Here is a 19,146-nt window from a genome sequence, read left to right on the forward strand (position 1 = left end):
ATATAGGGTCCTGTACCTGTTGTTACCTCAGGGTCTATATAGGGTCCTGTACCTGTTGTTACCTCAGGGTCTATATAGGGTCCTGTACCTGTTGTTACCTCAGGGTCTATATAGGGTCCTGTACCTGTTGTTACCTCAGGGTCTATATAGGGTCCTGTACATGTTGTTACCTCAGGGTCTCTATAGGGTCCTGTACCTGTTGTTACCTCAGGGTCTCTATAGGGTCCTGTACCTGTTGTTACCTCAGGGTCTCTATAGGGTCCTGTACCTGTTGTTACCTCAGGGTCTATATAGGGTCCTGTAGCTGTTGTTACCTCATGGTCTATATAGGGTCCTGTACCTGTTGTTACCTCAGGGTCTATATAGGGTCATGTAACTGTTGTTACCTCAGAGTCGTAGTCAGCCAGGATCCAGGGGAAGACAGGGTACTGCATCAGGTCGTTGTAGGAGCGACCAGCCAGGGTGTTGAGATGCATCAGATACTGGAAGTTACTGATCTCTCCACGCTACGGAAACACAGAAAGGACACTATAGTTACTGATCTCTCCACGCTATAGTCACTGATCTCTCCACGCTACAGAGAGGACACTATAGTCACTGATCTCTCCACGCTACGGAAACACAGAGAGGACACTATAGTTCACTGATCTCTCCACACTACAGAGAGGACACTATAGTCACTAATCTCTCCACACTACAGAGAGGACACTATAGTTACTGATCTCTCCACACTACAGAGAGGACACTATAGTCACTAATCTCTCCACACTACAGAGAGGACACTATAGTTACTGATCTCTCCACGCTACAGAGAGGACACTATAGTTACTGATCTCTCCACGCTACAGAGAGGACACTATAGTCACTGATCTCTCCACACTACAGAGAGGACACTATAGTCACTCATCTCTCCACGCTACAGAGAGGACACTATAGTCACTCATCTCTTCACACTATAGTCACTGATCTCTCCACACTACAGAGAGGACACTATAGTTCACTGATCTCTCCACGCTACAGAGAGGACACTATAGTCACTGATCTCTCCACGCTACGGAAACACAGAGAGGACACTATAGTTCACTGATCTCTCCACACTACAGAGAGGACACTATAGTTCACTGATCTCTCCACACTACAGAGAGGACACTATAGTCACTGATCTCTCCACGCTACAGAGAGGACACTATAGTCACTGATCTCTCCACACCACAGAGAGGACACTATAGTCACTGATCTCTCCACGCTACAGAGAGGACACTATAGTTCACTGATCTCTCCACGCTACAGAGAGGACACTATAGTCACTGATCTCTCCACGCTACAGAGAGGACACTATAGTCACTGATCTCTCCACGCTACGGAAACACAGAGAGGACACTATAGTTCACTGATCTCTCCACACTACAGAGAGGACACTATAGTCACTAATCTCTCCACACTACAGAGAGGACACTATAGTCACTGATCTCTCCACGCTACGGAAACACAGAAAGGACACTATAGTCACTAATCTCTCCACACTACAGAGAGGACACTATAGTCACTGATCTCTCCACGCTACGGAAACACAGAAAGGACACTATAGTCACTAATCTCTCCACACTACAGAGAGGACACTATAGTCACTAATCTCTCCACACTACAGAGAGGACACTATAGTCACTAATCTCTCCACACTACAGAGAGGACACTATAGTCACTGATCTCTCCACACTACAGAGAGGACACCATAGTCCCTGATCTCTCCACACTACAGAGAGGACACTATAGTCACTGATCTCTCCACACTACAGAGAGGACACCATAGTCCCTGATCTCTCCACGCAATGGAAGGGAACACAGAGGACACACTACTGTCAGACCTACTGCTAACACGGTCCTCAGGTAGGAGATCGTACGGTAATAGAACTGGTAAAAACAGACTTACCTCCCATCTTTGGGTGACAGATTTCTCTCCTACCAGAGTGCTGAGTAGCCCAGACCTGATGGGAAACATAGGATTTACAATAGGATTTTTACAAAAGGATTTACAATAGAAAACATTCATGCAACTAGGGTATCCTAGTGGTTAGAGTGTAGAGGCGGTAGGTAGCCTAGTGGTTAGAGTGTAGAGGCGGCTAGTGGTTAGAGTGTTGGACTAGTAACCGAAAGGTTGCAAGTTCAAATCCCCGAGCTGACAAGGTACAAATCTGTCGTTGTTCCCCAGTAGGCCGTCATTGAAAAGAAGAATTTGTTCTTAACCGACTTGCCTGGTTAAATAAAAGGTTCATTTTTTTTAACAAAAAAAATAAAGGTTAAATAAAAATAAAATACACAACAGATTTAACAAAATATGAAAACATAGACACATTATCACATAGAATCTACAGAAAGGTAGACGGTACCCCTGCTCTACGCTGGTGTTGGGCCTTTGTCCTGAGACGGACTCTGAGCTGTCAGCCAGAGAGGGAACCACGGCGAGGAACCTCTGGTACACCTTGTTACGGACTCCTTTCTGGAAGGCCAGCAGGTAGTTCCTCCCATCTCCTGAGAACACCTCCACAGCCATGGGCTGGAACACAGACAGAACATTATAGAAGGGTTGTGTTCGTTGCTCAGGTTCAGATTCATTAGGGCACAAAGGAATTAGGGCACAGACAGAAACAGGGAGGGATACCGGAACTTGTCCAACAAAGTAAAGATATATTTCTCATTTTCTGTCTCAAAACGATTTGCCATGTTTTACCCTAATATACATGACCAAGGTGAGCAAGTTGAGACTGATCAACATGTCACAAGCAACAAATCAGAACCAAGTTAGTGCACTGCTCACCTGCAGCAGGTATCGTCTCTTGTGGACCTCCTTAATGTCCTCGTAGCGAAGATGCTACAGGTCCTCTTCAGCTGGCTCTGACCCTGCCTCGCACCTCTGGGGATGATGGTCTCATGAAGACTGGAGACAGAGAGACATGTCAAAACCCAAACTTCTCCTTGAGTACCCCCCCCCGCCCCCCCTTCCAGTTAAACTTTCTGGATGTATATGGGGTATTGTGATGTCATTATTGGGTATTGTGATGTCATTATTGGGGCATTGTGATGTCATTATTGGGGCATTGTGATGTCATTATGGGGTATTGTGTGTAGATTGATGAGGAACAATTGTTATTTCATCCATGTTAGAATAAGGCTGTAACGTAACAAAATGTGGAATAAGGGAAGGGGTCTGAATACTTCCTGAACGCACCGTATTGATGGCAAATATAAATCAAAACTGGATAGTGTTCGGAGATTGGGTGGGACAATTTATTTTTACAAAAAAGACAAGATAACTAATGTAAAATATACTGTGTCCGTAAAATGTATATAGTTTGTGTATAAGTTGGAAGTAGAGGCCTAAGTGTTGTTGTCCATTAGTTTACTCCCATTAGGGGAGGGGTGGTAGGGTTAGGGGAGGGGTGGTAGGGTTAGGGGAGGAATGGTAGGGTTAGGGGAGGGGTAGTGGGTTTAGGGGAGGGGTGGTAGGGTTAGGGGAGGAATGGTAGGGTTAGGGGAGGGGTGGTAGGGTTAGGGAGGTAGGGTTAGGGGAGGAGTGGTAGGGTTAGGGGAGGGGTGGTAGGGTTAGGGGAGGGGTGGTAGGGTTAGGGGGGAGGGGTGGTAGGGTTAGGGGAGGGGTGGTAGGGTTAGGGAGGGGTAGTAGGGTTAGGGGAGGGGTGGTAGGGTTAGGGGAGGGGTGGTAGGTTTAGGGGAGGGGTGGTAGGGTTAGGGGAGGGGTGGTAGGGTTAGGGAGGGGTGGTAGGGTTAGGGGAGGGGTAGTAGGTTTAGGGGAGGGGTGGTAGGGTTAGGGGAGGGGTAGTAGGTTTAGGGAGGGGTGGTAGGGTTAGGGGAGGGGTGGTAGGGTTAGGGGAGGGGTGGTAGGGTTAGGGGAGGGGTGGTAGGTTTAGGGAGGGGTGGTAGGGTTAGGGGAGGGGTGGTAGGGTTAGGGAGGGGTGGTAGGGTTAGGGAGGGGTAGTAGGTTTAGGGGAGGGGTGGTAGGGTTAGGGGAGGGGTAGTAGGTTTAGGGAGGGGTGGTAGGGTTAGGGGAGGGGTGGTAGGGTTAGGGGAGGGGTGGTAGGGTTAGGGAGGGGTGGTAGGTTTAGGGGAGGGGTGGTAGGGTTAGGGCAAAATAGTAAAGGAAAATATATTTTAAATAATATATATTTATAAAAAAACACAAAAAAACATATGGGTGATTGGATATGATGTAGACAATCACATTGAAAGACGCCACAATCCATTTGAAATATTAAAGCTGATCCATCAAAAGCGCACGATTCAACGAATAATACGAAGCTTATCGGTTTAGTTGAATCACGAGTGTTAGTTATGAAGGGTGAATAAGGGGGTTAAGTGAGGTGTTCATATAGAAAAAGGTCAATGAACTCACTTGGCGGGCAGCGTCTCGATGTCTCTGATCTCTCTGCTGACGGTCATGGTGAAACCGTCGATAACATAGAAGTGCTCCTTCCCAAACAGGAGCAGCCCCTCGCTAGTGTCCAGACCCTGCACCCGCGCACACCGGTACATGTGTTGGATCTGGTGACACAACGTAATGGGTATATTCGTGGTTACAAACATTTAGGCTAGGTAGAAACGCAGAATAAACCCTGTCTGTCCTCCTCCCTGTCAGTCCCCTCCCCCCCCCCGTCTGTCCTCCTCCTCCTCCCCGTCAGTCCTCCTCCTCCTCCCCGTCAGTCCTCCTCACCCTGTCCTCTTACCTTCTCTCCCTCCTCCAGTAGTCGTAGCAGTGATGTGTTGTCTGTCCTCTGTTCCTCGTCCAGACCTCCTGACTCTAAGATCTGTTCCTGGAGCAGGTCTTGTTCCTCATCGGCTCTGTCCGTGGTGGAGCGTGACCTCTTCAGAGGGGCCTTCACCAGACCTGGAGGGGGGGGGGGGGACATTTGGCTCTTCATAAATGTAACCTGAAAAATGTGTGTCCAAACAAGTGTGTGAGTAACTATGACCTTGGTGTTTGGGGTTTTAGGCTGGGTTTCTGTACAGCACTTTGAGATATCAGCTGATGTAAGAAGGGCTTTGTAAATAAATTTGATTTTGATTTGACATGACCTTGGTGTAGGAGGACCGTTAACAGTGGTAATAGTTACCCCACTGATGTTTGATAGAAGCAGTAAACCAGTCATACATGCAGTTTAGTTTCCTCACAGTCTCTATGAGAGCTAGTATAGTTGAATGACTCGTCTCATGTCTCTAGTGTGTGTGTGTGTGTTGTAGTGCTGAGCGATTAAACATCTTTCGGGTTCAATTATTTGAATTCCATTTAGTTCCTTTTTTCCCCCTTTTGAGATACACTACATGACCAAAAGTATGTGGACACCTGCTCGCCGAACATCTCATTCTAAAATCAATGGGCATTAATATGGAGTTGGTCCCCCCCTCCTTTTACTGCTATAACAGCCTCCAGAGATGGGAGAACCTTTCCAGAAGGACAACCATCTCTGCAGCCCTCCACCATCAGGCCTTTATGGTAGAGTGGCCAGACGGAAGCCACTCCTCAGTAACAGGCACGTGACAGTCCGCTTGGAGTTTGCCAAAAGACACCTAAGGACTGTTTTTCAGCAGCAGGGACAAGTCAGGATCGAGGGAAAGATTAACAGAACAAAGTGCAGAGAGATCCTTGATGAAAACCTGCTCCACAGCGCTCAGGACCTCAGACTGGGGCGAAAGGTTCACCTTTCAACAGGACAGCGGCATTAAGCACACAGCCAAGACAACACAGGAGTGGCTTCGGGACAAGTCTCTGAATGTCCTTGAGTGGCCCAACCAGAGCCCGGACTTGAACCCGATCGAACATCTCTGGAGAGACCTGAAAATAGCTGTGCAGCGACGCTCCTCATCCAACCTGACAGCTTGAGAGGATCTTCAGAGAAGAATGGGAGAAACACCCTAAATACAGTGGTGCCAAGCTTGTAGCGTCATACCCAAGACTTGAGGCTGTAATCGCTGACAAAGGTGCTTCAACCAAATACTTATGTGATATACATTTTTTTTTGCTTTGATATTATGGGGTGGCAGGTAGCCTACTGGTCAGAGCGTTGGGCCAGTAACCGAAAGGTTGCAAGATCAAATCCCTGAGTTAACAGTTAAGGCAGTTAACCCACTGTTCCTAGGCCGTCATTGAAAACAAGTATTTGTTCTTAACTGACTTGCCTAGTTAAATTAAGGCAAACATTTTTTTTTAGTATTGTGTGTAGATTGATGAGGGGAAAAAAAACTATTAAATCCATTTTAGAATAAGGCTGTAACGTAACAAAATGTGGAAAAAGTCAAGGGGTCTGAATACTTTCCGAATTCACTGTATAGTGTAAATCAGATGAAGCCTGAACTGTGCAATGTAGTAGGGAGTTGTAGTTTCCAACAGGCCAATGTAGTAAGGAGTTGTAGTTCCCAACAGGCCAATGTGACAATGTAGTAGGGAGTTGTAGTTTCCAACAGGCCAATGTGACAATGTAGTAGGGAGTTGTAGTTCCCAACAGGCCAATGTGACAATGTAGTAGGGAGTTGTAGTTTCCAACAGGCCAATGTGACAATGTAGTAGGGAGTTGTAGTTTCCAACAGGCCAATGTGACAATGTAGTAGGGAGTTGTAGTTTCCAACAGGCCAATGTAGTAGGGAGTTGTAGTTTCCAACAGGCCAATGTGACAATGTAATAGGGAGTTGTAGTTTCCAACAGGCCAATGTGACAATGTAGTAGGGAGTTGTAGTTTCCAACAGGCCAATGTGACAATGTAGTAGGGAGTTGTAGTTTCCAACAGGCCAATGTGACAATGTAGCAGGGGGTTGTAGTTTCCAACAGGCCAATGTGACAATGTAGCAGGGGGTTGTAGTTTCCAACAGGCCAATGTGACAATGTAGTAGGGAGTTGTAGTTTCCAACAGGCCAATGTAGTAGGGAGTTGTAGTTTCCAACAGACCAATGTGACAATGTAGTAGGGAGTTGTAGTTTCCAACAGGCCAATGTGACAATGTAGTAGGGAGTTGTAGTTTCCAACATACCAATGTGACAATGTAGTAGGGAGTTGTAGTTTCCAACAGACCAATGTAGTAGGGAGTTGTAGTTTCCAACAGGCCAATGTGACAATGTAGTAGGGAGTTGTAGTTTCCAACAGGCCAATGTGACAATGTAGCAGGGGGTTGTAGTTTCCAACAGGCCAATGTGACAATGTAGTAGGGAGTTGTAGTTTCCAACAGGCCAATGTAGTAGGGAGTTGTAGTTTCCAACAGGCCAATGTAGTAGGGAGTTGTAGTTTCCAACAGGCCAATGTGACAATGTAGTAGGGAGTTGTAGTTTCCAACAGGCCAATGTGACAATGTAGTAGGGAGTTGTAGTTTCCAACAGGCCAATGTGACAATGTAGTAGGGAGTTGTAGTTTCCAACAGGCCAATGTGACAATGTAGTAGGGAGTTGTAGTTTCCAACAGGCCAATGTGACAATGTAGTAGGGAGTAGTAGTTTCCAACAGGCCAATGTGACAATGTAGTAGGGAGTTGTAGTTTCTAACAGGCCAATGTGACAATGTAGTAGGGAGTTGTAGTTTCCAACAGGCCAATGTGACAATGTAGGGAGTTGTAGTTTCCAACAGGAGTTGTAGTTTCCAACATACCAATGTGACAATGTAGCAATGTGACAATGTAGTAGGGAGTTGTAGTTTCCAACAGACCAATGTGACAATGTAGTAGGGAGTTGTAGTTTCCAACAGGCCAATGTGACAATGTAGTAGGGAGTTGTAGTTTCCAACAGGCCAATGTGACAATGTAGTAGGGAGTTGTAGTTTCCAACAGGCCAATGTGACAATGTAGTAGGGAGTTGTAGTTTCCAACATACCAATGTGACAATGTAGTAGGGAGTTGTAGTTTCCAACAGACCAATGTAGTAGGGAGTTGTAGTTTCCAACAGGCCAATGTGACAATGTAGCAGGGGGTTGTAGTTTCCAACAGGCCAATGTGACAATGTAGCAGGGAGTTGTAGTTTCCAACAGGCCAATGTGACAATGTAGTAGGGAGTTGTAGTTTCCAACAGGCCAATGTAGTAGGGAGTTGTAGTTTCCAACAGGCCAATGTAGTAGGGAGTTGTAGTTTCCAAAAGACCAATGTGACAATGTAGTAGGGAGTTGTAGTTTCCAACAGGCCAATGTGACAATGTAGCAGGGGGTTGTAGTTTCCAACAGGCCAATGTGACAATGTAGCAGGGAGTTGTAGTTTCCAACAGGCCAATGTGACAATGTAGTAGGGAGTTGTAGTTTCCAACAGGCCAATGTAGTAGGGAGTTGTAGTTTCCAACAGGCCAATGTAGTAGGGAGTTGTAGTTTCCAAAAGACCAATGTGACAATGTAGTAGGGAGTTGTAGTTTCCAACAGGCCAATGTGACAATGTAGCAGGGAGTTGTAGTTTCCAACATACCAATGTGACAATGTAGCAGGGAGTTGTAGTTTCCAACAGACCAATGTGACAATGTAGTAGGGAGTTGTAGTTTCCAACAGGCCAATGTGACAATAGTTTCCAACAGGCCAATGTGTAGGGAGTTGTAGTTTCCAACAGGCCAATGTGACAATGTAGTAGGGAGGGAGCCAATGTAGTAGGGAGTTGTTTTCAAGGCCAGGCCAATGTGACAATGTAGTAGGGAGTTGTAGTTTCCAACAGGCCAATGTGACAATGTAGTAGGGAGTTGTAGTTTCCAACAGGCCAATGTGACAATGTAGTAGGGAGTTGTAGTTTCCAACAGGCCAATGTGACAATGTAGTAGGGAGTTGTAGTTTCCAACAGGCCAATGTGACAATGTAGTAGGGAGTTGTAGTTTCCAACAGGCCAATGTGACAATGTAGTAGGGAGTTGTAGTTTCCAACAGGCCAATGTGACAATGTAGTAGGGAGTTGTAGTTTCCAACAGGCCAATGTGACAATGTAGTAGGGAGTTGTAGTTTCCAACAGGCCAATGTGACAATGTAGTAGGGAGTTGTAGTTTCCAACAGGCCAATGTGACAATGTAGTAGGGAGTTGTAGTTTCCAACAGGCCAATGTGACAATGTAGTAGGGAGTTGTAGTTTCCAACAGGCCAATGTGACAATGTAGTAGGGAGTTGTAGTTTCTAACAGGCCAATGTGACAATGTAGTAGGGAGTTGTAGTTTCCAACAGGCCAATGTGACAATGTAGTAGGGAGTAGTAGTTTCCAACAGGCCAATGTGACAATGTAGTAGGGAGTTGTAGTTTCTAACAGGCCAATGTGACAATGTAGTAGGGAGTTGTAGTTTCTAACAGGCCAATGTGACAATGTAGTAGGGAGTTGTAGTTTCTAACAGGCCAATGTGACAATGTAGTAGGGAGTAGTAGTTTCCAACAGGCCAATGTGACAATGTAGTAGGGAGTTGTAGTTTCTAACAGGCCAATGTGACAATGTAGTAGGGAGTTGTAGTTTCTAACAGGCCAATGTGACAATGTAGTAGGGAGTTGTAGTTTCTAACAGGCCAATGTGACAATGTAGTAGGGAGTAGTAGTTTCCAACAGGCCAATGTGACAATGTAGTAGGGAGTTGTAGTTTCCAACAGGCCAATGTGACAATGTAGTAGGGAGTTGTAGTTTCCAACAGGCCAATGTGACAATGTAGTAGGGAGTTGTAGTTTCCAACAGGCCAATGTGACAATGTAGTAGGGAGTTGTAGTTTCCAACAGGCCAATGTGACAATGTAGTAGGGAGTTGTAGTTTCTAACAGGCCAATGTGACAATGTAGTAGGGAGTTGTAGTTTCCAACAGGCCAATGTGACAATGTAGTAGGGAGTTGTAGTTTCCAACAGGCCAATGTGACAATGTAGTAGGGAGTTGTAGTTTCCAACAGGCCAATGTGACAATGTAGTAGGGAGTTGTAGTTTCCAACAGGCCAATGTGACAATGTAGTAGGGAGTTGTAGTTTCCAACAGGCCAATGTGACAATGTAGTAGGGAGTTGTAGTTTCCAACAGGCCAATGTGACAATGTAGTAGGGAGTTGTAGTTTCCAACAGGCCAATGTGACAATGTAGTAGGGAGTTGTAGTTTCTAACAGGCCAATGTGACAATGTAGTAGGGAGTTGTAGTTTCTAACAGGCCAATGTGACAATGTAGTAGGGAGTTGTAGTTTCTAACAGGCCAATGTTCTACATTTTTTAGCGCAGAAGACGTGACAATTACACAACAAAAGTATTTCAATTAGTGGATTACAGCATTCAACCCACATAATACATAGTGATAATTTAACTGAAGGGGCCTCCCGAGTGGTCTAAGGTACTGCATCTCAGTGCTAGCTGTGTTACTAGAGATCCTGGGTTTGAGTCCAGGCTCTGTCTCAGTGGTCTAAGGTACTGCATCTCAGTGCTAGCTGTGTTACTAGAGATCCTGGGTTTGAGTCCAGGCTCTGTCTCAGTGGTCTAAGGTACTGCATCTCAGTGCTAGCTGTGTTACTAGAGATCCTGGGTTTGAGTCCAGGCTCTGTCTCAGTGGTCTAAGGTACTGCATCTCAGTGCTAGCTGTGTTACTAGAGATCCTGAGTTTGAGTCCAGGCTCTGTCTCAGTGGTCTAAGGTACTGCATCTCAGTGCTAGCTGTGTTACTAGAGATCCTGGTTTGAGTCCAGGCTCTGTCGTAGCCGGCCACGACTGGGAGACCCATGGGGCTGGGCGCACATTTGGCCCAGCGTCGTCCGGGTTAGGGGAGGGTTTGGCCGGCAGGGATGTCCTTGTCCCATCATGCACTAGCGACTCCTGTGGCGGACCGGGCTCAGAGGACGCTGACACCATCGCCAGGTGTAACAGTGTTTCCTGCGACACAATGGTGCGGCTGGCTTCCGGGTTAAGCCGGCATTGTGTCAAGAAGCAGTGCACCTTGTTTGGGTTGTGTTTCGGAGGAAGCGCGGCTCTCGACTTTTGCCTCTACCGAGTCCGGACGGGAGTTGCAGAGATGAGACAAGACTGTACAATCGGATACCACGAAAGTGTAGATTAAAAAGTGGTATAATAAACAGAATAAAACAATTTGAATAATAAAACTGAAACGACCTCAAAAAGTCTTGCTATGTGTCCTCTGTCCGTCTTACCTTTGACTCTGGCGATGGTGTCCTCTCCGTGCACCTCGCCAGGTTCATGCTGAGCGGTCTCTCCCTCAGTGTCCTGCTCTATAGAGTGCTGATACATCCCAGGGTTCCCTGACAGCAGTCTCATGTAGTACTCCTTACTGTCGTAGCTTATCGCTCGGCGGTAACGCACCGGCTTCTGGATGAGGGGAGGGAGAGGAAGAGAGGGGAGGAAGAGAGGGAGAGGAAGAGAGGGAGAGGAAGAGAGGGGAGGAAGAGAGGGGAGGAAGAGAGGGGAGGAAGAGAGGGAGAGGAAGAGAGGGAGAGAGGGGAGGAAGAGAGGGGAGGAAGAGAGGGGAGGAAGAGAGGGGAGGAAGAGAGGAAGAGAGGGAGAGGAAGAGAGGAGAGGAAGAGAGGAGAGGAAGAGAGGAGAGGAAGAGAGGGGAGGAAGAGAGGGGAGGAAGAGAGGGGAGGAAGAGAGGGAGAGGAAGAGAGGGGAGGAAGAGGAGGGGAGGAAGAGGAGGGGAGGAAGAGAGGAGAGGTTAATTAGTGATGGGGGGGAAGTTGACATGAAGAACACTGACGAATAAGCATCAAAACAAGCCCAAAAAACAGGAAGCTAATTGATGCGGCTTTCAATTAGTCCATTGAAATCCTTTCAGTGTCAATCATGCTTGCAAAATTCTCAAACCACACAGATGTTCATGGAGTGTCGTTTCAAGTGAAAACAGTTATCTAATTTGTATCCAAAATGGTGCCTTACTGGACCTTACATGACAAGGCAAGGCTCAGGCTCGTAGACACACGTTGTACCATCTACCAGACACCCATCCACCATGCATCCACAGTTTGGGCTGTTTAACCAACTCCTAACTATGGCTTCACACACAGTGTATAAATGACATGTCTGTTCAAGTCACTTCACCCTGTTGTCAGACAGATGCTAACTGTGGGAGTCTCAGGTCTGAGATCGTGAGGGGGAGCAGAGGAGGACACTGATAGGAGCTGGGCTGGAGCAGGACAGAGTATTACAGGAGGATAGGAGCTGGGCTGGAGCAGGACAGAGTATTACAGGAGGATAGGAGCTGGGCTGGAGCAGGACAGAGTATTACAGGAGGATAGGAGCTGGGCTGGAGCAGGACAGAGTAACAGAGTATTACAGGAGGATAGGAGCTGGGTTGGAGCAGGACAGAGTAACAGAGTATTACAGGAGGAAAGGAGCTGGGCTGGAGCAGGACAGAGTAACAGAGTATTACAGGAGGAAAGGAGCTGGGCTGGAGCAGGACAGAGTAACAGAGTATTACAGGAGGATAGGAGCTGGGCTGGAGCAGGACATAGTAACAGAGTATTACAGGAGGAAAGGAGCTGGGCTGGAGCAGGACAGAGTATTACAGGAGGGTAGGAGCTGGGCTGGAGCAGGACATAGTATTACAGGAGGATAGGAGCTGGGCTGGAGCAGGACAGAGTAACAGAGTATTACAGGAGGATAGGAGCTGGGCTGGAGCAGGACAGAGTAACAGAGTATTACAGGAGGATAGGAGCTGGGTTGGAGCAGGACAGAGTAACAGAGTATTACAGGAGGATAGGAGCTGGGTTGGAGCAGGACAGAGTAACAGAGTATTACAGGAGGATAGGAGCTGGGCTGGAGCAGGACAGAGTAACAGAGTATTACAGGAGGATAGGAGCTGGGTTGGAGCAGGACAGAGGTTTACAGGAGGATAGGAGCTGGGCTGGAGCAGGACAGAGTAACAGAGTATTACAGGAGGATAGGAGCTGGGTTGGAGCAGGACAGAGGTTTACAGGAGGATAGGAGCTGGGCTGGAGCAGGACAGATATTTACAGGAGGATAGGTGCTGGGCTGCAGCAGGACAGAGGTTTACAGGAGGATAGGAGCTGGGCTGCAGCAGGACAGAGTATTACAGGAGGATAGGAGCTGGGCTGGAGCAGGACAGAGTATTACAGGAGGATAGGAGCTGGAAGGCACTAAAAATGTGATGATTCTGCCAATACCGTGGCACGACCTTTACCCCCCAACAGTACTAACTGTTGGTTTATATGCATTCATACACTGAGTGTACAAAACATTAGGAACACCTTCATAATATTGAGATGCACCCTTCCCACCCCTTTTCCCCTCTGAACAGCCTCAATTCACCTGGATAGTCTATGTCATGGAAACAGCAGGTGTTCCTAATGTTTAGTACACTCGGTGTATAGCTCCCATTCTGACAAGTGTTCTTGTTTTATTTTTCTCCTTTGGGGTCGGTTGAGAACACGGCTGAGTCATGTGGCTGACGAGGCTAATTCATGTAGCATGATTTCGTTCACAAAGACTCCATTCATTGGCTGTGATGAATGGACGGCACAAACCCCTATCTCCTGCATTGAACAGTACACATATACTGGAACAGTAGGGAGAACAAGGTAAGCTGTTTTTTCTCCTATACAACGACATCGCACCTTTTGACGGTCTAACCTAGCGTTTGAACATGGTTACTACAACATGTCCTTGTCCTTACGATCATAATGCCGTAGTAGTATCATAGTGTCTGTAAAGAGCCCTTTGTGCTGGGCTCTGGTTATGCTACGTTACGCTAGGGGTAATATACATAGAACATGTCGTTGTTATTATAGTAGTATTATAGTATTACTACAGTAATACTACATTATTACAGTACCTGTACTTGGTCATTAGTGCTGGGTTCAGGCTCGGGGACGTATGGATAATGTATGTAGAACATGTTGTTGTTATTATAGTAATATTATAGTATTACTACAGTAATACTACATTATTACAGTACCTGTACTTGGTCATTAGTGCTGGGTTCAGGCTCAGGGACGTATGGATAATGTATGTAGAACAGGTTGTTGTTATTATAGTATTACTACAGTAATACTACATTATTATAGTACCTGTACTTGGTCATTAGTGCTGGGTTCAGGCTCGGGGACGTATGGATAATGTATGTAGAACACGTTGTTGTTATTATAGTAGTATTATAGTATTACTACAGTAATACTACATTATTACAGGACCTGTACTTGGCCATTAGTGCTGGGTTCAGGCTCGGGGACGTATGGACAATGAATGTAGAACATGTCGTTGTTATTATAGTAGTATTACTACAGTACCTGTACTTGGCCATTAGTGCTGGGTTCAGGCTCCGGGACGTATGGATAATGAATGTAGAACATGTCGTTGCGGACCATCTTCTTCCTCATGCGACAGGGCCCCTCGGTCATCTCGAGTAGGAACTTGTCCAGGTGGGATCCGATGGGGGGCCCCCAGAGGCCCCGCTCTCTCAGCAGCTCATACTCTATAGACGACCACTCCTCTGTCACATACTTTAGGACATTCTGCTGCCTCTAACAGGGGAAGAGAGAGAGAGAGACGGTGAGTGAGAGACGGGGACAGAGACGGTGAGAGAGAGTGAGACGGTGAGAGAGAGTGAGAGACGGTGACAGAGAGTGAGAGACGGTGAGAGAGAGTGAGAGACGGGGACAGAGACGGTGAGAGAGAGAGTGAGACGGTGAGAGAGAGTGAGAGACGGTGAGAGAGAGTGAGAGACGGTGAGAGAGAGTGAGAGACGACGGTGAGAGAGAGTGAGAGACGGTGAGAGAGAGAGTGACGGTGAGAGAGAGAGTGACGGTAAGAGAGAGAGTGACGGTAAGAGAGAGAGTGACGGTGAGAGAGAGAAGTGTGAGTGACGGTGAGAGAGAGAGAGAGAGAGGAAAGGAGAGATAGACAGAGAGAGAGCGAGACAGAGAGAGAGAGAGAGCTATTTGGCACTAAACAGACAGTACATGGTGGCGGACTATCTGACCACTGTGACTGATAGAAAACTGAGGAAAACATTGACTAGGTACAGACTCAGTGAGCACAGTCTGGCTATAGAGACTGGTCGTCACTGACAAACCTGGCTGCCCAGAGAGGACAGTCTGGCTATAGAGACCGGTCGTCACAGACGAACCTGGCTGCCCAGAGAGGACAGTCTGGCTATAGAGACCGGTCGTCACTGACGAACCTGGCTGCCCAGAGAGGACAGGCTGTGCTCACTCTGCTCCAGGGGAGAGGGTAGAGACAGAGCTGCATTTCCTATTACACTGTGACAAATACTCAGACCTAAGATAATATTTCTTTCCCAAAATTATAATTCAATACAAAGAATTTGAAACTATAAAAAAATCTAATATTTATTGGGTGAAAAGCCAAAATGTGCAGTTTTGGCAGCCAAATATGTGTCCTCCTGCCACAACCTGAGGGACAGCCAGTGAAAAGTAATGTCGATAATATTTCCCATCTTGCTGCTGTCCTGAGGCTCTCTCCGATCTCTCTCCTCGCTCTCTCTCTGTCTATCTCTCCTTTCTCTTTCATACCAGGTCATGTGTCTTCTCAGTCATGTTGACACTGGTCTACTACCAGGTCATGTGTCTTCTCAGTCATGTTGACACTGGTCCACTACCAGGTCATGTGTCTTCTCAGTCATGTTGACACTGGTCTACTACCAGGTCATGTGTCTTCTCAGTCATGTTGACACTGGTCTACTACCAGGTCATGTGTCTCAGTCATGTTGACACTGGTCTACTACCAGGTCATGTGTCTTCTCAGTCATGTTGACACTGGTCTACTACCAGGTCATGTGTCTTCTCAGTCATGTTGACACTGGTCCACTACCAGGTCATGTGTCTTCTCAGTCATGTTGACACTGGTCTACTACCAGGTCATGTGTCTTCTCAGTCATGTTGACACTGGTCTACTACCAGGTCATGTGTCTTCTCAGTCATGTTGACAACTACCAGGTCATGTGTCTCCTCAGTCATGTTGACACTGGTCTACTACCAGGTCATGTTTCAGTCATGTTGACACTGGTCTACTACCAGGTCATGTGTCTTCTCAGTCATGTTGACACTGGTCTACTACCAGGTCATGTGTCTTCTCAGTCATGTTGACACTGGTCTACTACCAGGTCATGTGTCTTCTCAGTCATGTTGACACTGATCTACTACCAGGTCATGTGTCTTCTCAGTCATGTTGACACTGGTCTACTACCAGGTCATGTGTCTTCTCAGTCATGTTGACACTGGTCTACTACCAGGTCATGTGTCTTCTCAGTCATGTTGACACTGGTCCACTACCAGGTCATGTGTCTTCTCAGTCATGTTGACACTGGTCTACTACCAGGTCATGTGTCTTCTCAGTCATGTTGACACTGGTCCACTACCAGGTCATGTGTCTTCTCAGTCATGTTGACACTGGTCCACTACCAGGTCATGTGTCTTCTCAGTCATGTTGACACTGGTCTACTACCAGGTCATGTGTCTTCTCAGTCATGTTGACACTGGTCCACTACCAGGTCATGTGTCTTCTCAGTCATGTTGACACTGGTCCACTACCAGGTCATGTGTCTTCTCAGTCATGTTGACACTGGTCTACTACCAGGTCATGTGTCTTCTCAGTCATGTTGACACTGGTCTACTACCAGGTCATGTGTCTTCTCAGTCATGTTGACACTGGTCTACTACCAGGTCATGTGTCTTCTCAGTCATGTTGACACTGGTCCTACAGGTCATGTGTCTTCTCAGTCATGTTGACACTGGTCTACTACCAGGTCATGTGTCTTCTCAGTCATGTTGACACTGGTCCACTACCAGGTCATGTGTCTTCTCAGTCATGTTGACACTGGTCCACTACCAGGTCATGTGTCTTCTCAGTCATGTTGACACTGGTCTACTACCAGGTCATGTGTCTTCTCAGTCATGTTGACACTGGTCTACTACCAGGTCATGTGTCTTCTCAGTCATGTTGACATGGTCTACTACCAGGTCATGTGTCTTCTCAGTCATGTTGACACTGGTCTACTACCAGGTCATGTGTCTTCTCAGTCATGTTGACACTGGTCTACTACCAGGTCATGTGTCTTCTCAGTCATGTTGACACTGGTCTACTACCAGGTCATGTGTCTTCTCAGTCATGTTGACACTGGTCTACTACCAGGTCATGTGTCTTCTCAGTCATGTTGACACTGGTCTACTACCAGGTCATGTGTCTTCTCAGTCATGTTGACACTGGTCTACTACCAGGTCATGTGTCTTCTCAGTCATGTTGACACTGGTCTACTACCAGGTCAGTCTTCTCAGTCATGTTGACACTGGTCACTACCAGGTCATGTGTCTCAGTCATGTTGACACTGGTCCACTACCAGGTCATGTGTCTTCTCAGTCATGTTGACACTGGTCTACTACCAGGTCATGTGTCTTCTCAGTCATGTTGACACTGGTCTACTACCAGGTCACCAGGTCATGGTCTACTACCAGGTCATGTGTCTCAGTCATGTTGACACTGGTCTACTACCAGGTCATGTGTCTTCTCAGTCATGTTGACACTGGTCCACTACCAGGTCATGTGTCTTCTCAGTCATGTTGACACTGGTCTACTACCAGGTCATGTGTCTTCTCAGTCATGTTGACACTGGTCTACTACCAGGTCATGTGTCTTCTCAGTCATGTTGACACTGGTCTACTACCAGGTCATGTGTCTTCTCAGTCATGTTGACACTGGTCCACTACCAGGTCATGTGTCTTCTCAGTCATGTTGACACTGGTCTACTACCAGGTCATGTGTCTTCTCAGTCATGTTGACACTGGTCTACTACCAGGTCATGTGTCTTCTCAGTCATGTTGACACTGGTCCACTACCAGGTCATGTGTCTTCTCAGTCATGTTGACACTGGTCCACTACCAGGTCATGTGTCTTCTCAGTCATGTTGACACTGGTCTACTACCAGGTCATGTGTCTTCTCAGTCATGTTGACACTGGTCTACTACCAGGTCATGTGTCTTCTCAGTCATGTTGACACTGGTCTACTACCAGGTCATGTGTCTTCTCAGTCATGTTGACACTGGTCCACTACCAGGTCATGTGTCTTCTCAGTCATGTTGACACTGGTCCACTACCAGGTCATGTGTCTTCTCAGTCATGTTGACACTGGTCTACTACCAGGTCATGTGTCTTCTCAGTCATGTTGACACTGGTCTACTACCAGGTCATGTGTCTTCTCAGTCATGTTGACACTGGTCTACTACCAGGTCATGTGTCTTCTCAGTCATGTTGACACTGGTCTACTACCAGGTCATGTGTCTTCTCAGTCATGTTGACACTGGTCTACTACCAGGTCATGTGTCTTCTCAGTCATGTTGACACTGGTCCACTACCAGGTCATGTGTCTTCTCAGTCATGTTGACACTGGTCTACTACCAGGTCATGTGTCTTCTCAGTCATGTTGACACTGGTCTACTACCAGGTCATGTGTCTTCTCAGTCATGTTGACACTGGTCTACTACCAGGTCATGTGTCTTCTCAGTCATGTTGACACTGGTCCACTACCAGGTCATGTGTCTTCTCAGTCATGTTGACACTGGTCTACTACCAGGTCATGTGTCTTCTCAGTCATGTTGACACTGGTCTACTACCAGGTCATGTGTCTTCTCAGTCATGTTGACACTGGTCTACTACCAGGTCATGTGTCTTCTCAGTCATGTTGACACTGGTCCACTACCAGGTCATGTGTCTTCTCAGTCATGTTGACACTGGTCTACTACCAGGTCATGTGTCTTCTCAGTCATGTTGACACTGGTCTACTACCAGGTCATGTGTCTTCTCAGTCATGTTGACACTGGTCCACTACCAGGTCATGTGTCTTCTCAGTCATGTTGACACTGGTCTACTACCAGGTCATTTGTCTTCTCAGTCATGTTGACACTGGTCCACTACCAGGTCATGTGTCTTCTCAGTCATGTTGACACTGATCTATTACCAGGTCATGTGTCTTCTCAGTCATGTTGACACTGGTCTACAACCAGGTCATGTGTCTTCTCAGTCATGTTGACACTGGTCTACTACCAGGTCATGTGTCTTCTCAGTCATGTTGACACTGGTCCACTACCAGGTCATGTGTCTCCTCAGTCATGTTGACACTGGTCTACTACCAGGTCATGTGTCTTCTCAGTCATGTTGACACTGGTCTACAACCAGGTCATGTGTCTTCTCAGTCATGTTGACACTGGTCTACTACCAGGT

General features: G+C 46.9%; 1 protein-coding gene across 1 annotated transcript in view; it reads right to left on the minus strand.

The window, feature by feature from the left end:
* The window catches only part of wdfy3 (WD repeat and FYVE domain containing 3), a 252,100-nt gene that overhangs the window by 35,349 nt on the left and 197,605 nt on the right, over positions 1-19,146 (minus strand). The window contains 9 exon segments of the mRNA XM_065026907.1: positions 387-506; positions 1,931-1,985; positions 2,388-2,554; positions 2,816-2,862; positions 2,865-2,935; positions 4,406-4,554; positions 4,737-4,897; positions 11,094-11,268; positions 14,202-14,435. Of these exon segments, the coding sequence (XP_064882979.1) occupies positions 387-506; positions 1,931-1,985; positions 2,388-2,554; positions 2,816-2,862; positions 2,865-2,935; positions 4,406-4,554; positions 4,737-4,897; positions 11,094-11,268; positions 14,202-14,435 (1,179 nt within the window).

The sequence above is a fragment of the Oncorhynchus nerka genome, linkage group LG13 (assembly GCF_034236695.1).
Source record: "Oncorhynchus nerka isolate Pitt River linkage group LG13, Oner_Uvic_2.0, whole genome shotgun sequence".
NCBI classification, from domain to species: domain Eukaryota; kingdom Metazoa; phylum Chordata; class Actinopteri; order Salmoniformes; family Salmonidae; genus Oncorhynchus; species Oncorhynchus nerka.